General features: G+C 40.5%; 1 protein-coding gene across 9 annotated transcripts in view; it reads right to left on the reverse strand.

Moving 5' to 3' along the window:
- Positions 1 to 19,240: 19,240 nt before the first annotated feature.
- Positions 19,241 to 22,422, reverse strand: part of ZMYM4 (zinc finger MYM-type containing 4) — a 178,558-nt gene continuing 175,376 nt past the window's right edge. For all 9 annotated transcript variants that reach the window (XM_081226676.1, XM_081226671.1, XM_081226677.1 and 6 more), the window contains 2 exons: positions 22,125 to 22,254; positions 19,241 to 21,257 (listed from right to left, as the gene is read on the reverse strand). In XM_081226676.1, the coding sequence (XP_081082802.1) occupies positions 21,050 to 21,257; positions 22,125 to 22,254 (338 nt within the window). In that variant the 3' untranslated portion in view covers positions 19,241 to 21,049. The remainder of the gene's footprint in view (positions 21,258 to 22,124; positions 22,255 to 22,422) is intronic.

Raw genomic sequence — 22,422 nt, forward strand, 5'->3', positions numbered from 1 at the left:
ACATGCTATTTAATTGTACATGTGCCTGCTGGGTGTGCTGCTTTGTGCTCCATTGCTGGCCTGTACCATGGGTCCAGGCACCTGTATGTCCCTGTGACATAATGGCCTCTGGCAGAGAAGTCATGGGCCTGGCGTCAGCATGTGTGGTGCTGGGACCCTACCTCAGTGGCTGCTGATGGAGGAGTCACCACCCTGGCCCCTGCTGGCCAGCTGCTCCTTGTGGCTTTTAGGGAGGGGAGTTTTCTGTCCTTCCTTCGACCTTTTGTGAACACAAAATTGATGCATACACACACAAACACCACCACCCCCTCTCACCCCTACCCTTACCCTGTGGACAAGCTGGGGATACAGCGTGTCCCAGTGCCCAGGTTAGCCTTTAGGGGCCCTGCCCTTCTCTTTTGGGTTTCCAAGGCAGTAGGGCTTGGCCCCGTGCCCCCAGAACACTGTGCAGTGTTGGAGGAACAGCTTGCTGAGCTTGTGGGATAGAAGGAGGGCTGCTGTTCGGTCTTGGACTCCCAGGAAAGGGAGGGGAGAGAGGGACCGTGGAACTCATTCCTTCCCCAAGGCCCTGCGCACAAACCAGCTGAGGGTGGGTGGTATTGGTTCTGTTTCTACAGGAACAGAAACGAGGCATACGAGAAGTAACTCAGTCCACACACCGTAAATGACGGAATTAGAACTCAGGCCCAGCAGAGCCTGTGCGTGGTCTGGATCAAAATCACCTTTAAAAATGGGTTGCTGGGCCCCACCACTGTGTTTCTGATTGAGTAGGACTGGGACGAAACACGAGAATGTGCCTTTCTGGTAAGTTCCCAGAGATGCTCTTCTGCTGGTCTGGGGACCACACTTTGAGAACCGCTGGTCTAGAAGTGCACGTTCAGTGTGTCCTGAATAGGAGGCAGCAGCTGACCCGTCCTGAGCAGGAAGCTCAGAGGAGTGGGAGCTTGGATCTGCCCGGGGCGTGCTGGGGGCCAGGGCTGCGTGTGTCCTCGGGTGTGTAGGCCAGGCTGCCCAAGAGCAGCTGGTGGGCAGGCGATCAGGACTTAGTGAGGTTGGTGTATTGGAAGAACTTTGAAGGATCCATGAAGGAGCTACAGGACTTGATAACTTACTGGCTTTGTAGGTTTTTTCTGTGTTCTTTGTGCCTCATTCCTATATCTTGTCTTAGCCACAGCTCATTGAAGGATATATTTTTATCTCAGTCTCAGATGAATAAAATAATTTTTCATCCCCTACTCCTCCCACCAAAAAAGGGACAAAACCCAGAAACCAGTGCTGCTTTCCTGGCTTGGGGTCTTGCATCGAGAAGACTGCCATGTCCCTATTCTTGCCTGACTCATGAAAGAGCCAGAAATCCTTGGGCTTGCTTACGGAGAGCTAGGCTACTTCCATATAACCCTGTCACCCCAAAGGAACCCTTCTGACATAATCCTGAATTTCAGGAGCCTGGGAGCCCCTGCCTTGACCAAACCTAGGTAAACACTCCTCCACCCTCAAAGGCCTCCATCTTTCATTTTCTAGAATGGCCAGAGGGAAGGCCAATAGAGGGCATCCTTGCTTTTTTTTTTTTTTTTTTTTTGGCGGTACACGGGCCTCTCGCTGTTGTGGCCTCTCCCGTTGCAGAGCACAGGCTCTGGATGCACAGGCTCAGCGGCCGTGGCTCACGGGCCCAGCCGCTCCGCGGCACGTGGGATCCTCCTGGACCGGGGCACGAACCCGTGTCCCCTGCATCGGCAGGTGGACTCCCAACCACTGCGCCACCAGGGAAGCCCATCCTTGCATTTCTTGAAGCCCACAGGTACTATGTGTGGAGAGAAGACTTAGTCACCAGGAAGCAACACTCAAAGAAAACCCCTCGGGCTGAAAGGCTGCAGCACTGGCCTTCCTTCTGAGGGAGCAAAGGTGGGGGAGACTCTGAATCTTGTTCTTCCAGCTTCCCTTTGGCCTATCTGATCAGTGAAAGGAGCCGGCACAGGTGGTCACACACACTGAGAGTTGTTCTCTGAAAACAAACAGGTATGGAAAGAAGGTGCGTGTAGTCAGGAGCCATGAGCCCCTGGGAAGGAGGGTTTGAGGAGCATGGATCAGGCCCTTGACTCCTTTGTGGAATTTGTGTTGAGGTTTAAAGGCCCCTATTTAGTCTCTGGTCAAACCCAGGGCACCAGGCTTCCCTGGTGGTGCAGTGGTTAAGAATCTGCCTGCCAATGCCGGGGACACAGGTTCGAGCCCCAGTCCGGGAAGATCCCACATGCCACGGAGCAACTAAGCCCATGAGCCACAACTACTGAAGCCTGTGCACCTAGAGCCCATGAGCCACAACAAGAGAAGCCACCGCAATGAGAAGCCTGCACGCCGCAACGAAGAGTAGCCCCCGCTCACCACAACTAGAGAAAGCCCACACGTAGCAATGAAGACCCAACGCAGCCAAAATAAATAAATTAAAAAATTTAAAAACCCAAAAAACCCAGGCCACCATTATGACCCCTTTCACCTACGTAACCCTCCAGTTTGTGGTTGGTGCTGGTGGTGCCTACTTAATATCCAGGATTTCCAGTGCCAGGGCTGGGGCTGTCCACTCTCGTGCCTCCCCACAAAGGCCCAGGTGGGGTGTGTGCCTCTGTGTCCAAGTGCTGCCGAACAGGTAAACTCCCCCACCCCAGGGGCCTGAGTTGCTGGGGTTTGACATTGGAGGGTATTGATCAGGCTTTTTTGGTCACAAGGAAGAAAACTAAAGTTACCTTTCATGGGAAGGCCAGCCTTCTGTCCAGTTCTCAGTGCAGATACAAAACGCTGGCTGGCAGGTTATTGCCGTGCCCTAGTCTCACCTTCTGAGCTACGCTCTAGGTCCCGGTCCCCACTTCTAACTAATCATGTTCTTGTGTATCGACATCAGTGGTTCTCACACTGGCTGCACATTAGAATCACCTGTGCAACTTTTAAAACATACTGATGCCTGGAACCCACACCCCATAGGTTATTGTGATTTAACTGATCTTTTATTAATTCCTCAGAATATTTGTGCACCCATACCATACCCTTGACAAGGGGGAAAACGGCCCTTAGCAGCTCAGTTCCAAAAGACTTGCAAACCAGCTGGATTTGGAGACAAAGAGGGTAAGTACCCAGACACCCAGTTCCTCTTAACCACCTCAGGGAGAAGCCCTTGAAGTTGGGTGTGGCCGAGATCAGCTGCTTGCCAAACCAGAGTCCTTTTCTGGGACACAACTCACTTCATCTCCAGCCTTCTGCACAATATGGGCAGAAGAGAGGTGTTCCATCTTCAGCCCTGACCCATTAGAAACTTCTGTGTCATGCCCCCCTCCTCCATCTGCTGGCCAGATGCAGAGGAGCACTCGGGGGACTCTGAGGCCATGGGAGAGACATGCATGGTGGAGCGAGCCCAGTTCCTAAACCACCATCTAGAAGAGAGCTGCTCTACCAGAATGGCCGTTGGATTGTGAGGAGAGAAATGAACTTTATTGTACTAGCCAATGCATTTTTTTTAAAAAGTAGGGGGCTTCCCTGGCGGTCCAGTGGTTAAGACTCTGCACTCCCAACGCAAGGGGCATGGGTTCGATCCCTGGTCAGGGAACTAAGATCCCACATGACGTGCGGCGCGGCCAAAAAACAAAAAAACTAATGGCTGGTGTTAAGATTGTGGGCCCAGGCTCTCCTTTGACAGGCCTCTCTGGGCCCAAGTAAGCTAGCAGGGTAGACAAAGATGCCTCAGCCCAGGGCTCTGTGACAGCCACGTGGGCTGCCGGAGGGGCAGCTGGAGAACTAAGGCATCCCACAGTCTTGGCCATACCGTTCTAGGTCACATGCCCTTTGTTTTCTGAAGAGCAGACAGTAATAACTCAGATCCTCCCTTAGGATAAGGGCATACATGCTTAGGGATCCTCAGGGGTCTGATTACCTGTAGCGTGTGGTTTGGGAATTTGAGGGCTTGGAGAGGAATAATCAGCAGCAATCTGAAACTTAAACTAGATCTGTGTGTGTGGGAACTTCCAATCTGTTGACAGGCGATATCTCAATTGTTACTATATCTTGTAGCCCAGAAAACTGAAGATTTTCAAACCAACACCCATTTCTATGATTAAAAGATAATAATAATAATAAAATTAGAAAAGCTTAAAGGAAGAGCCAGGACAAATCCAGTGCAAAAAGTGTTTAATTCAAACTTTGTGCTGTGAACGACTACAGCATTTTAGTATTGAACTGGAAATATGGCTACGTGGAGGAAAGTCATTGTTGTTGTAATCTGCAGGTAACCACACACACCCTGAGTCTCTGAAGGAGTCCAGTGCCCTTAAGAAAAACAATGTCCGTATACACTTGGAGTCAGACCTCGGCTCCCAGTTTGAACTGTAGAGCCCAAAATGGGGAATTGAATCATGGGAATATCTGAGTCACATGCTTTTTCTTGGCATTTATTAGTTGGCTAAATAAATTGAAGCAGATAAAGTGCCATCCCCTTAGAGCAGTTTAAGCTTTCCCCAGGCAATGCCCTCCAGCCTTCAAGTAGACTAGATTCAAGTAGGCTGCCTCCTAGCAGCCTAGAATCTCTCTCTAAAACCCGGGGCTACGTCTGGGGCTACAGTGACTCATGTGCCTGTACACTCTATACAGCACTCAACCTCCTGCCTCCTACTTGCTTACAAGTTCATGAGGCTGTGGAGCCACCTTGTGTTTTATAACACTCTTCTGATTCTGATGGGTTACCTGGAGACAAAACATGTCTCAAACACCTGTGCCTCAGACGAGGGTTCCTGTCATGCTGCCCGTAATCTGCACGTGCTCATCAGTGATTGATGCCAACAACAGGCAGCTCTGGAGAAAGCACAGACACCACTCTATCCCTACCTTTGCTCAAAAATCCCAAGCTATCTCTATCAAAAGCATGAAGTGCTTTTAAACATGGTACTCTTTGGATCTATTAAATGCCGTATTGTTTTTTTGTTTTGTTGTTTATTTATTTATTTATTTTTGGCTGTGTTGGGTCTTTGTTGCCGCCTGCAGGCTTTCTTTAGTTGCGGTGAGCAGGGACTACTCTTCATTGCGGTGCATGGGCTTCTCATTGCAGTGGCTTCTCTTGTTGTGGAGCACGGGCTTGAGGCACTTGGGCTTCAGTAGTTGTGACATGTGGGCTCCGTAGTTGTGGCTCGCGGGTTCTAGAGCACAGGCTCAGTAGTTGTGGCACACGGGCTTAGTTGGTCCGTGGCATGTGGGATCTTCCCGGAGTGGGGCTCAAACCCGTGTCCCCTGCATTGGCAGGTGGATTCTTAACCACTGAGCCACCAGGGAAGCCCCAAAATGCCATATTCTTGTTTGGAAAAGCAGTGTCAACTTCAGCATTCCCAAAGTGCCCATGTCATCTTAACGGTGGCTGGCATGCACTTGAAAGCATGCCCAGGATGAACACAGAGCCTAGCACAGACTGACCAAGCCAGGGATGCAGAAGACGTGGCTTCTCAAAACACACCAGCTGAAGAGGGAAGAGGATCTGGTCACCGCTGAGCTGACACTCCAAGGGAACCTGGCTGAATAAGCTCCCAGGTAATGCTACTTGAGGGGGAGAATAAAAAGACGGAATTAAAACACTAAACAATGAATGCCATTTAAGATAGAGGTAGGGTGGTAATTGAAAGTAATCTAAGGTCCTTTCATAGAAGGACAGTAAAAATGCTGATTAACTTTAGAATTGAAGTCAGGTGTTCATGTTATAAATATTGAGTAAGCCACTAAAAATTCAGAACTAGAATATCTAAACCAGAAGAGGAAAGAAAAAATTAAAATACTTCAGTCAACCAAACGGAAAGCAGGAATAGAGGTAAAACTGCAGCATTAAAAATTTGATCACTTAATAGGCAGAAGTTGTCAGATTGGATATTAAAACAACCACCACTACCACCTCCAAACAGAAGTTAACAGATGGGATATACCTGTAAAACTATATTCACAAGAGACACCTAAAATGTAGCATACAGAGATTGAAAATAAAAGGACAGCAAAGATATACTGGGGGTTTTGGTTCCTATTAAGACAATGAAGTAGCATAGGCTACTGGCTCCCTTCCTCAAAAATTAACCCTAGGAAAACAATACACCTTAGGAAATAGCATAAATCTGAGGAGCCACCACCAAAAACCAAGCCGACAAGAAATCTCCCCCAATCCTGTTAAGAACCCCTAGGACACTGAAGGTCATCAGAAACTGTAAGGGCAGGTAGGACATCAGTGTGTTGTTTACTCTTGCTGAACATGAGACACACAGCCAAGTCTCTGGTGTTAGAGGGACACTACCGAGTCAGCCCAAAAGCTCTGCTGGGGTGAAAAGAGGGGGTGGGCTAGGCAGCTGCTCTTGGGATTAAAACCTTTCCCCCCTCCAAAGCCCCAGGGCTGGTAGATGACAATTAGGAATTGCTGCTTCTTCCTAAGGCTCTGAAAGTAAATCTTTGAGCAGTTACTGGTAGAGTGGTTGACAGTGACTGTGAGGTACCCAGAGGCCATTACCTTCCCCTTCTTAATTGAAAGGGACAGCATAGAGCATGGCCTTGACCTTTCACCAATAAATACTACCAGACAGAAGAGCTAATGCTCTGGAGGGACATGAGCTCACAGGCCAAAATAACCAGAATACAACCCCTGGCCCCCAAAGACAGCAAACTAAACATATACTCGCTAACCAAGAATTGAAAATAAAGCAAAATAAAAATACAGGAAAATATTAGCAATATGAAGCAGGAACAAGAACCAAGTGAAAATATTAAGTATGAAAAATATAATGGATGGGATAGAGGGACAGATACAGGTCAAAACCAATTAGTTGGAGCATCATCTCAAGGTCTTTACCAAAACGAAGCAGGAAATGGTCAGAAGACACACACACACACACAGCAGTCCAGCAGTAGAGTAGAAGTGCCAACATCTGACTAAATGGGAGTCCGAAAAGACGAGAAAAAAGGAGGAAATATTTGAAGAAATAATGAGCATAGGTTGATCAGAATTAAAGAAAGATGAAGGAACTCATGGATGATTAAGGAAAACATACAACCAGAAACACTGCAGTAAGAGATTTAAGACCACCTAAGAAAATGAAAAATTCTGAAAGCCCCCAGAGAGAAATAGCAGATCAATTACAAAGGAGCAAGAATCAGATTGACATCAGGTTTCCTAACAGTATCCTTAGATGAAAGAAGACAAAGGAATCACGTTTTCAAAATGCTGAAGGAAAAGAATTTTGAACTCAAAGTTCATATCAAAACAAACCCATTTAAACATGAAAGTAGAATAAAAAATATTCTCAGGGATACAAAGCTTCAGAATTTTTTCACAATAGATCCACCTAAAATATACTTAGAAGTGGTTAAATATGAAAAATAAATTTAGACATGGGGAGACATATAGGAAGTAAGGGTGAGCAAATAAATACTTTGGCAAAGTTTGTACAGATGGTCCCCAACTTACGATGGTTTAAGATTTTTCAACTTCATGATGGTGTGAAAGTGATACAGATTCAGTAGAAACCATCTTTTGAATTTTAATCATTTCCTGAGCTAGCAGTATGTGGAAGGACACCTTCTCGTGATGCTGGGCAGTGGCAGCGGCCACAGCTCCCAGTCAGCCACACGATCACAAGGGTAAAAAACCGACACAACTATTTTGTATCCATACAACCCATCTGTTTTTCACTTTCAGTACAATATTCAATAAATTACATGAGATATTCAACACTTTATTATAGAATAGGCTTTGTGTAAGATGGTATTGCCCAATTAATGTTAATGCAGGCTAATTTAGGTGTTCTGGGCACCTTTAAGGTAGGCTAGTCTAAGCTATGATGTTCAGGTTAGGTGTGTTAAATGCATTTTTAAAAATTAATTTATTGGCTGCGTTGGGTCCTCATTGCTGCAAGCGGGCTTTCTCTAGTTGAGGTGAGCGGGGGCTACTCTTTGTTGTGGTGCGTGGGCTTCTCATTGTGGTGGCTTCTCTTGTGGAGCACGGGCTCTAGGCGCATAGGCTTCAGTTGTAGCACACAGGCTCAGTAGTTGTGGCTCGCAGGCTCTAGAGTGCAGGCTCAGTAGTTGTGGTGCACAGGCTTAGTTGCTCCGTGGCATGTGGGATCTTCCCAGACCAGGGCTCGAACCCGTGTCCCCTGCATTGGCAGGCGGATTCCTAACCACTGCGCCACCAGGGAAGTCCCATTAAACGCATTTTTAACTTACAGTATTTTCAACTTATGATGGGTTTATTGGGACATAACACCATCGTAAGTTGAGGAAGATCTGTAGTCTGAAACAGCTAGAAGGAAAGGAGAGGAAGTGGGGAGGAGAGAAGAGGAAGGGGGAAGAGAAGAGAGGAAGGGGAAAGAGAAGAGAGGAAGGGGAAAGAGAAGAGAGGAAGGGGAAGGAAAGGAAAATGATGAAGTATATTAACAATCCAGAGCCAAAATTCTAAAAAATATCAGCATGGTAGGGTTGGGAAGACCAAAATCTTACTAGGAAGAAGATTTAGATGACAGTTAAAGAAACCAATAGGGGTAAACAAGCATGTTTAGTATTAACATCAATAAAAAAGTAGAATGTATTACTTTTAAACAGGTAGAAGAAAATTTTCCATTGCTACTCAGTGGAAAGCAAGGGGGAAAAAAGTACACTAAGTAGAAATTGTGAAATAACAGCAGAAATATGGTTTAACAGCAGTGGTTAAAATGAATGTAAACATCTTAAACTTAACTAAGACAGACTCACCCCTTCTTTTCCATCTTCACTTGCCCTCCCTGAATGGACATTAGTGTTTGAGGAAGTAAATGCACGTAAAGGGAGTAACCGGTGGGCCTGGAGCCCACGGAAGCCCACTGGTGAAGGGGAAGGGGGGGTGCACAGTGAAGCAGACCAGCAACAGGGCAAGTGAGACAGTAGGTGACTGGAATAGGAGCCTGATTATGTTGTGCAAATACATTAACTGACTGAGAAAATAATGATATATATTGAGGATAATGGGAGACAGATTTCTCAGTGTTTAAGAAAGGATTTATGAACATGGAAAGGGAGAAGGCTTTCTCCCGAGGTATTGAACTCAAATTGGAAGAAATGGTATGAACTCACAGGTTCATATATATGACAGACAGATGATAGATTGATCGATAGATGATAGATAGGCAGATAGATGGTAGAGTTGTATATAGTTATATAAACGTGTACATATTTGCTTATGGACTGAGTCTATCCACTGACAGGGCATAGGAACAATTTTATCTTAGTAGCAACAAGCATAATATTGCTCAGGCATTAGGGCTTCATGGCTGAGTCTAAGACTGGGGAAGGGAAAGTACAAAATAATGCTGGAACATCTGGTTTTGAGTAACTAAATGCTGAAAAAATAATGGGGACATGTCAGAAGGACGAAGAAGCCAGCCAGAAGGGGCTTCCATTAATTAAATCTAGGGCAATTTGAGTATCAAAATAAATGGGTATTGAATTATAACCTAATAAATGAAATAGGAATCTATGACTCTATACTGATATACATAAATGTATAAAAAATTTTAAAGACCCAATATGAATTCTTTTTGAAAAACCCAGCAATTTAGGGCAAAAATGATGGGAAAAAAAAGAATAAACGGGAAAAAAACAAGAAAAAAGAGGAAAAACAGTAATAAAATCAGAGATGGAAAAGAGAAGACTGACAAAACCAAATGATGGTTCTTTAAAAAGATTTTTAAGATAGATAAGATGGGGGGCTTCCCTGGCGGCACAGTAGTTGAGAGTCTGCCTGCCGATGCAGGGGACACGGGTTCGTGCCCCGGTCCGGGAGGATCCCACATGCCGCGGAGCGGCTGGGCCCGTGAGCCATGGCCGCTGAGCCTGCGTGTCTGGAGCCTGTGCTCCGCAGTGGGAGAGGCCACAAGTGAGAGGCCCGCGTACCGCAAAAAGAAAAAAAAAAGAAGATAGATAAGACTGATCAAAAAGCAACAAATAACACACAAGGGAATCCCCATAAGGTTATCAGCTGATTTCTCAGCAGAAACTCTGCAGGCTAGAAGGGAGTGGCACGATATATTTAAAGTGATGAAATGGAAAAACCTACAACCAAGAATACTCTACCCAGCAAGGCTTGCATTCAGATTCAATGGAGAAATCAAAAGCTTTACAGACAGGCAAATGCTAAGAGAATTCAGCACAACCAAACCAGCTTTACAACAAATGCTAAAGGAACGTCTCTAGGCAGGAAAGAGACCAGCAACTTAAAACAACCTTCTATATATATAGACTGCTATATCAAAACCTCATGGGAACAGCAAACCAAAAATCTACAAGAGATACACACACACAAAAGAAAAAGCAATCCAAACACAACACCAAAGATGATAGTCATTCAAATCACAAAGGAAACAAAAGAGGAAGGGAAGAAAAAAGACCTACAAAAACAAATGGAAAACAATTAAGGAAATGTCAATGGGAACATACATATTGATAATTACCTTAAATGTAAATGGATTAAATGCTCCAACCAAAAGACACAGACTGGCTGAATACGTACAAAAACAAGACCCATATATACTGTCTACAAGAGACCCACATACAGACTGAAAGTGAGGGAATGGAAAAAGGTATTCCATGCAAATGGAAACCAAAAGAAAGCTGGAGTAGGAATACTCAGACAAAATAGATTAAAATAAAGACTGTTACAAGAGACAAGGAAGGACACTACATAATGATCAAGGGATCAATCCAAGAAGATATAACAATTGTAAATGTATATGCACCCAACAAAGGAGCACCTCAGTATATAAGCCAAACACTGACAGCCACAAGAGGGGAAACTGACAGTAACACAGTAACAGTGGGGGACTTTAACACCCCACTTATACCAGTGGACAGATCATATGGACAGAAAATGAATAAGGAAACACAGGCCTTAAATGACACATTAGACCGATGGACTTAATTAATATTTACAGAACATTCCATCTGAAAGCGGCAGAATACACTTTCTTCTCAAATGCACATTGGAACATTCTCCAGGATACATCACATATGGGGCCACAAATCAAGCCTTGGTAAATTTAAGAAAACTGAAATCATATCAAGCATCTTTTCCAACCACAATGCTATGAGATTAGAAATAAATTACAGGGGAAAAAAACCTGTAAAAAACACAAACACATGGAGACTAAACAATATGTTATTAAACAACCAATGGATCATCGAAGAAATCAAAGAGGAAATCAAAAAATACCAAGAGACAAATGACAATGAAAACACGATCAAAAACCTGTGGGGGGACTTCCCTGGGGGGTCCAGTGGCTTAACACTCTGCGCTCCCAACTCAGGGGGCCTGGGTTCGATCCCTGCTCAGGGAACTAGATCCTGAATGCTGCAACTAAAGATCTCACATGCCACAACTGAAACATCCCACATGCCACAACTTAAAGAAAAAGAAAAAAAGATCCTGCATGCAGCAACAAACATCCCGCACACAGTGACGAAGACCCTGCGTGCTACAACTAAGATCCAGCGCAGCCAAATAAATATTAAAAAAAAAAAAAAGTATGGGACGCAGCAAAAGCAGTTCTAAGAGGGAAGTTTATAGCAATACAATCTTCAAGAAACAAGAAAAGTCTCAAATAAGCAACCTAACCTTACACCTAAAGCAATTAGAGAAAGAAGAAAAAAAAAAAAGCCTCAAAGTTAGTAGAAGGAAAGAAATCATAAAGATCAGAGTAGAAATAAATAAAGATGAAGATAACAATAGAAAAGATCAATGAAACGAAAAGCTAGTTCTTTAAAAAGATAAACAAAATTGATAAACTTTTAGCCAGACTCATCAAGAAAAAAGGGAGAGGGCTCACATCAATAAAATCAGAACTGAAAAAGGAGAAGTTATAACTGACACCACAGAAATATAAAGGATGATAAGAGACTACTATAAGCAACGATATACCAATATAATGGACAACCTAGAAGAAATGGACAAATTCTTAGAAAGGTACAATCTTCCAAGACTGAAACAGGAAGAAATAGAAAATATGAACAGACCCATAACGAGTAGTGAAATTGAAACTGTAATTTAAAAAACTTCCAACAAACCAAAGTCCAGGAGCAGATGGCTTCACAGGCGAATTCTATCAAACATTTAGAGAAGAGTTAACACCCATCCTTCTCAAACTCTTCAAAAAATTGCAGAGGAAGAAACACTCCCAAGCTCATTCTATGAGGCCACCATCACCTGGATACCAAAACCAGACAGATAGCACAAAAAAGAAAGTTACAGGCCAATATAACTGATGAACATAAACGCAAAAATACTCAACAAAATACAAGCAAGACAAATCCAACAACACATTAAAAGATCATACACCCTGATCCAGTGGGATTTATCCCAGGAACGCAAGGATTTTCTTCAATATATGCAAATCAAACAACTTGATACACCATGTTAACAAATTAAAAAATAAAAACCATATGATCATCTCAACAGATGCAGAAAAAGCTTTTGACAAAATTCAACACTGATTTATGAAAAAATTCTCCAGAAACTGGGCAGAGGGAACCTACCTCAACATAATAAAGGCCATATATGACAAACCATTCTCAATGGTGAAAAACTGAAAGCATTTCCTCTAAGATCAGGAACAAGACAAAGATGTCCCACTCAGCACTCTTATTCAACATAGTTTTGGAAGTCCTAGCCATGGCAATCAGAGAAGAAAAAGAAATATAAGGAATCCAAATTGGAAAAGAAGAAGTAAAACTGTCAATGTTTGCAGATGACATGATACTATACATAGAAAATCCTAAAGATGCCACCAGAAAACTACTGGAGCTCACAATGAATTTGGTAAAGTTGCAGGATACAAAATTAATGCACAGAAATCTCCTGCATTCCTATATACTAACGACAAAAGATCAGAAAGAGAAATTAAGGAAACAATCCTATTTACCATCGCAACAAAAAGATTAAAATACCTAGGAATAAACCTACCTCAGGAGGCAAAACACCTATACTCAGAAAACTCTAAAACACTGATGAAAGAAATCAAAGATGACACAAACACATGGAGCAATATACCATTTTCTTGGATTGGAAGAATCAATATTATCAAAATGACTGTAATACCCAAAGCAATCTACAGATTCAATGCAATCGCTATCAAATTACCAACAGCATTTTTCATAGAATTAGAACAAAAGCCTTTACAATTTATATGGAAACATAGAAGACCCCGAATAGCCAAAGCAATTTTGAGAAACAGAGCTGGAGGAATCAGGCTCCCTGACTTCAGACTATACTACAAAGCTACAGTAATCAAAGTAGTATGATACTGGCACAAAATCAGAAATATAGATCAGTGGAACAGGATATAAAGTCCAGAGATAAACCCACATACCTATGGTCAACTAATCCATGACAAAGGAGGCAAGGATATATAATGGAGAAAAGACAGCCTGTTCAGTAAGTGGTGCTGGGAAAACTGGACAGCTACATGTAAAAAAATGAAATTAGAATACTCCCTAACACCATACACTGAAATAAACACAAAATGGGTCAAAGACCTAAATGTAAGGCCGGACACTATAAAACTCTTAGAGGGGGCTTCCCTGGTGGTGCAGTGGTTGAGAGTCCGCCTGCCGATGCAGGGGACACAGGTTCGTGCCCCGGTCCAGGAGGATCCCACATGATGCGGAGCAGCTGGGCCCGTGAGCCATGGCCGCTGAGCCTCCACGTCCGGAGCCTGTGCTCTGCAACGGGAGAGGCCGCAACAGTGAGAGGCCTGCGTACCGCAAAAAAAAAAAAAAAAAAAAAAAAACTCTTAGAGGAAAACATAGGCAGAACAATCTCTGACAAAGCAAGATCTTTTTTGATCCACCTCCTAGAGTAATGAAAATAAAAACAAAAATAAACAAATGGGGCCTAATGAAATGTAAAAGCTTTTGCACAGGAAAGGAAACCATAAACAAGACAAAAAGACAACCCACAGAATGGGAAAAAACATTTGCCATAAAGCTACTGACAAGGGATTAATCTCCAAAGTATACAAAGAGCTCATGCAGCTCAATAACAAAAAGACAAAAAACCCAATCAAAAAATGGGCAGAAGATCTAAATAGACATTTCTCCAAAGAAGACATACAGATGGTTAAAAAGCAAATGAAAAGATGCTCAACATCACTAATTATGAGAGAAATGCAAATCAAAACTACAGTGAGGTATCACCTCACACTGGTCAGAGTGGGCATCATAAAATAATCTACAAACGATAAATGCTGGAGAGGGTGTGAAGAAAAGGGAACCCTTTTACACTGTTGGTGGGAATGTAAATTGGTACAGCCACTATGGAGAAAAGTATGGAGGTTCCTTAAAAAACTAAAAATAGAGCTAACATATGATCCAGCAATCCCACTCCTGGGCATATACCTAGAGAAAACTGTAATTCGAAAAATACATGCACCCCAATGTTCATTGCAGCACTATTTACAATAGCCAGGACATGAAAGCAACCTAGATGTCCACCGACAGATGAATGGATAAAGAAGATGTGGTACATATATATGATGGAATATTACTCAGCCATAAAAAAGAATGAAATAATGCCATCTGCAGCAACATGGATGGACCTGGAGATTGTTATAATGAGTGAAATAAGTCAGACAAAGACAAATACCATATGATATCGCTTACCTACGAAATCTTTAAAAATGGTACAAATGAACTTATTTACAAAACAGAAAGAGAGCCACAGATGTAGAAACAATCTTATGGTTACCAGGGGGGAAGGGGGGGAGGGATAAATTGGGAGATTGGGATTGACATATACACACTACTATATATAAAATAGATAATAAGGACCTACCGTATAGTACAGGGAACTCTACTCAATACTCTGTGATGACCTATATGGGAAAGAATCTAAAAAAGAGTGGATATATGTATATGTTTAACTGATTCACTTTGCTATACAGCAGAAACTAACAGAACATTGTAAATCAACTACACTCCAATAAAAATTTAAAAAGAAAGAAGAAAAAAAGAAAAAAGACTGATCAGGAAAAAGAAAATGCAAACAAAACAGAAGAACAAAAAGTGCAGAATGGAATAAGGAATTATGAACCATATGCTAATAAACCTGAACATACAGATGAAACTGAGAAAATTACAGAGAAACATAAAAAATCCAAATTGACATCAAAAACTTAAATAAACCAATGAGCATTACATAAACCAAAATGGCAAAGAGATGCCCTTAGAGGAATTTTGAAAAATAAACAATTAAAAGTTTTATAGTTTGACTGCACTTTCAGCAATATAAGTTTTATATAAATTGTTCCACAAAATGGAAAAAGAATAAAATTTGCTTACTTCTTTTTCTAACAATGATTCCAAAATCAGATGAGAATTCAAGGGAAGAAAATTTTTCACTTTTGATTATAGATGTAAAAACAAAACAAAAACTAAGTAAGGTATTAGCAAGCCAAATCTAACAGTATATATATATATATATATATATATATATATATATATATATATATATATATATATAAACAAAGGTGTATCCAAGGGATGCAAGAACCATTCAATGTACTTCACAACATTAACAAAGACAGAAAAGTAAGATGACTATGTATAAAAATCCAAAAAAAAAGAGCATTTGGTAAGTTTAACACATTTATAATTTAAAGAAAAACTGATGGCAAACTAGGAAGGTAATATCCTTAACTTGGTAAAAATTATATATCTAATCCAATAGTGTGTGTGTGTGTATATATATATATATATATATATATATATATATATTTAAAAATCACGATTAATTAGTATTTCATCAAGGAATGCAGGGATGGTTCAATATTGGAAAAATCCATCAAGGTATTCTGGCAAATGAATAAGGATAAAAATTATATGGACACACACACAAAAAAGACCACTTAATAACATTAATCATTTATTTCATGAGAGGAAAGGGGAAATTTCTTAGTAAAAACTATCAACCTTCTTTAACTCGATGTTTAAAATTGCTCTACAGAATGGATATACAGAGTTCTACTCTTATTCTTGCAATATGTAAGGGTTTTTATGTCCCTACATCACCACCACCACTTGGCATTATCCATTTTTCTAATTTTGGCCAGTCTTAAGGATGTAAAGTGACAGCTCTTTTATAAAATCCCATGATCATATATTTGTTACCCTTTTGGGCTCCTCATCTATGAACTATCATTCTTTGTTCAGTTTTCTTTACAATTCAGCAGTTTTTTGTATATTCGAGGTATAAATCCTTTGGTGGTTTTACACAAGCATCTCTCTGAGCTTGTCATCTGTTTGTCATCCTTTATTGACAGATATGATTAATCACTAAATACTTTATAGCTTGCATAGCTACTGTGAATATTATCTTTTCCTTTTAATTACATTATCTAATTGGCTATTGCTCTTGTGGGAAAATGCCTGAAGTTTTTATAAACTTATTTTTAATGGTATGTTGTTTCTTTTGGCTTAATTTTTATTTTTGGCCTTGTGGCATGGCTTGTGGGCTGGCTCTTAAGTTCCCTGATCAGGGATCGAACCCGGGCCCACAGCAGTGAAAGCATGGAGTCCTAACCACTGGACTGCCAGGGAATTCTCTCTCTTGGTTTTTTACAGATGTTCCTGAACATCTGAAAATAATGACTTAAATATAATGAGTTTTACTTCTCACTTGCCAATATTGATAAGCTGTTTCTTTTTCTTTCCTTATAGTCTGGATCAGAACTTCCAGTTCTATATTAAGCAGTAGCATGATACTGGGCATAGTAGGTCTATTAGTTAGGATACTGGTTTGGCTACTTTAGTAGAGGCCAAATAACAATGGCTTCAGTCAGATGGAAGGTTTCTTTCTTTTTTATGTTAAGGTCTGAGGTAGTAGGCAGTTCAGGAGGTAAGTGGCTACTCCATGAGATTAATGTGCTTAAGATACGTTGCCCTTTCCCACATAGACAAAACTGGTTTGCCATGACCACTGACTATGTTTACATTCTGGTGCATGGAAAAGAGGAAATTAGAAGAGGAGGGTGGGCTCTTTCCTTTTAAGGATGTGGCCTGGTTGTTATTTATTTCTGCTTCCATCCCACTGGTCAAAACCTAGTCACTTGTTTACACCTAGCTGCAAGATACCCTGGAAAATGCAGTCTCTTACCAGGAAGCTACGGGGGTTCTGTAATGAGGAAGAATGAAGATGTATACTGTACAGCTGTCTTCTTCCTATGTGATGGTATATAACCATTACCAGTAAAAGAAATATCAGATTAAGAGTTTCTCCAATTAAAAAAAAAAGATAGGGCTTCCCTGGTGGCACAGTGGTTGACAGTCTGCCTGCCGATGCAGGGGACACGGGTTCGTGCCCTGGTCCGGGAAGATCCCACATGCCGCAGAGCGGCTGGGCCCGTGAGCCATGGCCACTGAGCCCGCACATCCGGAGCCTGTGCTCCGCAACGGGAGAGGCCACAACGGTGAGAGGCTCGCGTACCGCAAAAAAAAAAAAAAAAAAAAAACTATATCACATGCTCTTCTTGTATCCATTGATATACCATGTATTACTTCTTACCTTCTTCAATGCAGTGAAGTGTATCAATGGATTTTTGTAATGTTGATTACAATTCATATGCATATAAGCACGAGTGAAGAACTTATGATTTAGTGTATATAGTATTTAGTTTTTCTAAATATTTGATTCAAATATATAGAACTGATGATGTCAGGTATTATGTTTTGCAAAATCTGAAGCACTGAACTTAGTGAAAATTCAGGCTGTAGTGGGGGAATTATCCCTCATTTAAAATTTTACTATATGCCTAGAATTTTCATATAAGTAAAAAATAGTTGACATTTGAAAACCTACCATGTGCCAGGGACAAGTTATAAATAGTTATTATTATTCTCACTTCATGAGAAAACTGAAGCACAGAGACGTTAGGTAACTTACCTAAAGCTATACAAACAGTAAGTAGAAAGACTAGGCTCTGAAGCTTCCGATCTTCCCACTCTGTAACAATGCCTCTCAATGATGATAATAAATTACGATGATGACAGACAAGAGGAGTTGGGGATATTATTGCTTAATTCTTTCCTAAAATTTCAACTCAGAACCATAAGGAACTTTTCTATTTGCATGGTAAATTAAAATTTGAAATTACTAGAAAAACTGGGATTCATTTACAGAATTTCATTTTACTTAAAACTTTTTGGGAAAGTCCTACTATACAAAATTAGGAATGCCACAGGGCAGGTAGATAGAAACAATCTGTGGAATTTGAAGGTATATTTGCACAATACCAATATAGCTCTAGAGTCTAAGGAAAATGCCACTTAGTCTCACATTCCCAAATTAAATATGTATTTATACTTAAGAATGGATATATTCTTTATTTTAATTTCATGATTTCAAAATGATTCAAGTTGAATGAGGCAAGCTTTGTGAATCTCAAAAAAAAACAGTCTGCCTGAAATGAAATATATACATGATACTTGATACTTCTAGCTTTCAGGGCTTTGAATATAGTTAACAGATTAAAAATCAGAACAAGTCTTTGATGGGAAAAAAAATTTGAAAAGATTTTGCAGTGACCAGTATGTTTTCTGGACTGAGTAAAAATCAAACAATTTTCTGAAAAGTGCTCTCTTTCTTTGTAATATGCCATCTGTTAGGTCATACCAATAGGGTCAAACAGGAAAAAATATTTTAAATTCTTTCAAGACGTAACAAAAAGGAATAATTCACCCATCAAATACAAATATACTGTTTTATTCTAAGGGAATATTTCTGTGGTTTCTGCAAGGTGAAAACCAAGTGTTTAAAAAACAAAAAAGAACAGAATGGATAATTTAATGTTTTCTCTTGTTTGATATTTTTTCTCCCCTGGGGGGGAAAAATGTAATTTAACATAATTTTAATAAAATTTTAAAAAGCAAATAACCAGACACACATATCAATGGCTATGCTTATGAGGAATGACCAATAATTAATATTTTCTTTTACGAATTAATTCAGGATCTGGACAACTCTGTGGACTAACATGCAATTGACATCCTGGTACAGCCATTTACCTGGATATTGGCTGTTCTCAATTAAAAGATACAGATTTTTTTTTCTCTCTAGTGTTTTATAATAGTTTATCTACTATGCCATATATTTGTTTTTCTACAGAAGGGGAAATATTAGTGTTTATATAAACCATAAAATTTGTATACTGGGGACTATTACACCTGATGTTTCTGGATAGTTTATTGGCAGACTTATCAGACAATCCAACTGTTTTTCCTCCATATCAAACAAGGTCTGGAAGTAAGAAGTTTTCCAGTCAGAAATGACAAACACAGATGGAATTAATCATACAGAACTGGGGCAGATTTACTTCTTTCACATAGTTCTTGGTAACAAAAACAAAATTTGTTACAGGCAGAGGGACAGAACCATAAGTACACAATGTCAAAAGGCCTACTTTTAAAGTTTTATTGTAGTTAAAGAGTTTATTTATTGAAAAAAAACCCAAAAAACAAAAACAACCTGTCACCCCCATCTGAAAAATGGGACATATTGTAAAGTCTTTCAAGGTTAAAGTTTCTAAGAGGCTTTTTAGACTTCTCTCATTTCTATTAAAGGGTCAAATTAACCTCAGCTAATGAAATTCTGTGATTGGCCGATATCATAAACGCTTTGATTCAAAATTTTGTGGGGAAGAAACAGAATGGAGATGAAGAAGAAGGATCCATATGCCAAACACACCCAGGACTTGCAATCCTCATAGAACTACTAAAACAGCTAGAGTCTGGAATAATGCTATAAGAAGACCTGCTTGTGGATATGAAAGACAGTCAGTGTCTTTGTATCCTAACCCCAAAATCCTATTTTCAAGTTTCTTAGGGCAACAAGCTCATCTTCCAAATGCTTTATATAGGAATATACTAGGACCTCTTCTACCATAATTCTGATAGCTAAGTAACACTGTGTCTTTGTGGAATCACCCACAGGCTTGCCAGAGTAAGGAGAGAGACTCTTCTTTTTGAAATGACAAGGGCCTCCAGAAACTGGTGCAAAAAACAAAATGATAGGAATTATCTGGGAAACAGGAAGATAAAACAATGGGAGAAAAGCTGCCATTTGGGGATAAAATGAAAACAAAAGGAAAACCCCCATTTTTGTGTACCACAGCTCATGCTGTGGGACAGCAGCAATAAAGGCTGACACCCAGAGAAGTGGGCATTTCAGTGGGTTTTCTACAAACATTTCAAGACACTTGGGGTCTAATGGGCTCCACAGATTTTCTGTGTGCATCATCATTTTGCAGAGTTTCAGCCCCTTGGACTTAATTTACCCACATCCAGACCCACAGCTGAGAAGGCTAGACCCAGAAAGTGAAAGGGACACATTACTGCATGAACAGCAGTGAAGGCCTTTTCCCCTGATTTGAGGGACCCCACGGCAAAAGCACCAGAGGCTTCTATCCTTCACAGAATTGGCTTGGCAGTGAAAATCAAAATCAAGACCACTTCACTCTCTACCTTTTAAAAAAAGTTGAGTATTTTTATTGGGTCTTCAAGTCTGGGTCCCACAGTCCTCATCTGATGCCACTCTTAGCTCTGTACTGATTTCTCCCCTGACTTTTACATAGGGCTTGCCCAAGTAGCCTACTGCAGCCAAGGTTTCACTCCAAAGCTACCTCTCTAAGGTCTAAGGTTACTATGGTAGAGTTTTATACAACAGTTTTCCTTAAAAATATTCCACAATTTGTTATTCCCAAACAAAATAAGATTATGCACCACTCAGAGAAATTGGTTAGTCATTCTGAAGATGTCTAAGAACTATATCACTGCCAAAGAACAACATTTCTTAGTTCATATTCTTTCCTTCAATTTTCATTTGTACATCCACACTGTGGTTCACGAGTCGTCTGTTTTCCATTATCTTATAATCAAGTCAAGAGGACTTGGACTTATAGATCGTTTTCCAAAACTGGATGCATTCACAGTTTGGTGCATACCAACGTGTATGAAAATAGGAACCCCCACTTCCACTTTAATCTGATAATTCAACATCAGAGTCTTCTGATTTGGCTTTGGCAAGTTCTTCGTGTACCTCCCTCACCATGAGAATACGTGTTAACATGGTGTCCAGGGTCCCAGGGTCTATTGGAAACGTGGAGTACCACATGGGGCTATTTGGAACACAGGAGCGCTCAGGTTGAAGGTAAAACACATCATTCCTCTGCTTCACACTTTCAGAACTATCCACAGGAAAAAAAAAGAAAAAGAAAGAAAATTGGGATCAGAGAGTATAGGAAATATGTAACTACTCTTTAAATGTAACGGCTCTCAACTTTTCCATACTGTGACTAATAAACAATGCACCCACAGAGATAAATAAGTTTATAGGCATTTACGCTCCAGGAGCAACCTGTAACTGTATTTTTTCTCCCACACTCAAGAATCACACTGGATTGAAAGTGAGTATAATGTTAATACATGACAAAGTGTAAATCTTTCAAACTTTAGTACTTAAAACATTACCAGGAGTAACAAATAATTCAACTCACATGTGACACTATGGCTGAGAACCACATATCCTCAGTGCCCAATGTCCTGGAATGAATCCCAAGAGCACTCAATACACATTAGCAAAGAACAAACCCAGTGATTATATTTCTTTGAGAAAAAAATGCTTTAGTGTGGATCTTACAACTCTTTAAAGTCATAAAGTTTCTGTAAGGAAAACACCACTCAAAAAATTTCAATTCTTTAAAAATAAATTGTTTTCCTATTTATAGAGGTAGTACTACAACTTTTCCCCTTCTTTTCTATATAAATAAATAAATTCACAGCAGTTTAGATATCACATAAAGTTGAGTGACAGTTGTAAAGATCAAACAATGGCAGTGATTCTTGCTTTTCAAGAGATTTTTGGGAAAAAAATTTACCAAGGTAAAGCAATTTGTTTCTTGGTTCAAAATCCAGGCAGATATGAGAATGGGGAAAAAATAAAATTATAAGTAAATCCTTGTTTAGAGTTACAGACCAACTACATTTCTGAAATCTATAGTATTTTAACTATTTTTTGCAGTGTGTTATATCTAGTTCAGAGGAAAATCACTTACCATTTGGACAGGTAAAACTCATAAAGTCGGACTGGGCATCTTAGTGGGTTGTCAGTATTTTCTGCCATCTCCACACCCACTGGAACCTCATCATCTTCGCTTCGTTTCCTCTTGCCAACAGTTAGTTTATCTTGAGACAGGAAATTATAATCAAAGTATTAGAAAAGTCTTTCTTCAAGTCTTAAGACACCCAATGAATGAGCTTTGCTTCTAGTCACTCACTCCCTCTCCCTTCCTTTCACTTACTCACTGGTTCAACATTTATTGAGGACCTATGGAGGCACCAGATTAGCGCTGG

Source organism: Mesoplodon bidens, assembly GCF_964165515.1.
Source record: "Mesoplodon bidens genome assembly, chromosome: 2".
NCBI classification, from domain to species: domain Eukaryota; kingdom Metazoa; phylum Chordata; class Mammalia; order Artiodactyla; family Ziphiidae; genus Mesoplodon; species Mesoplodon bidens.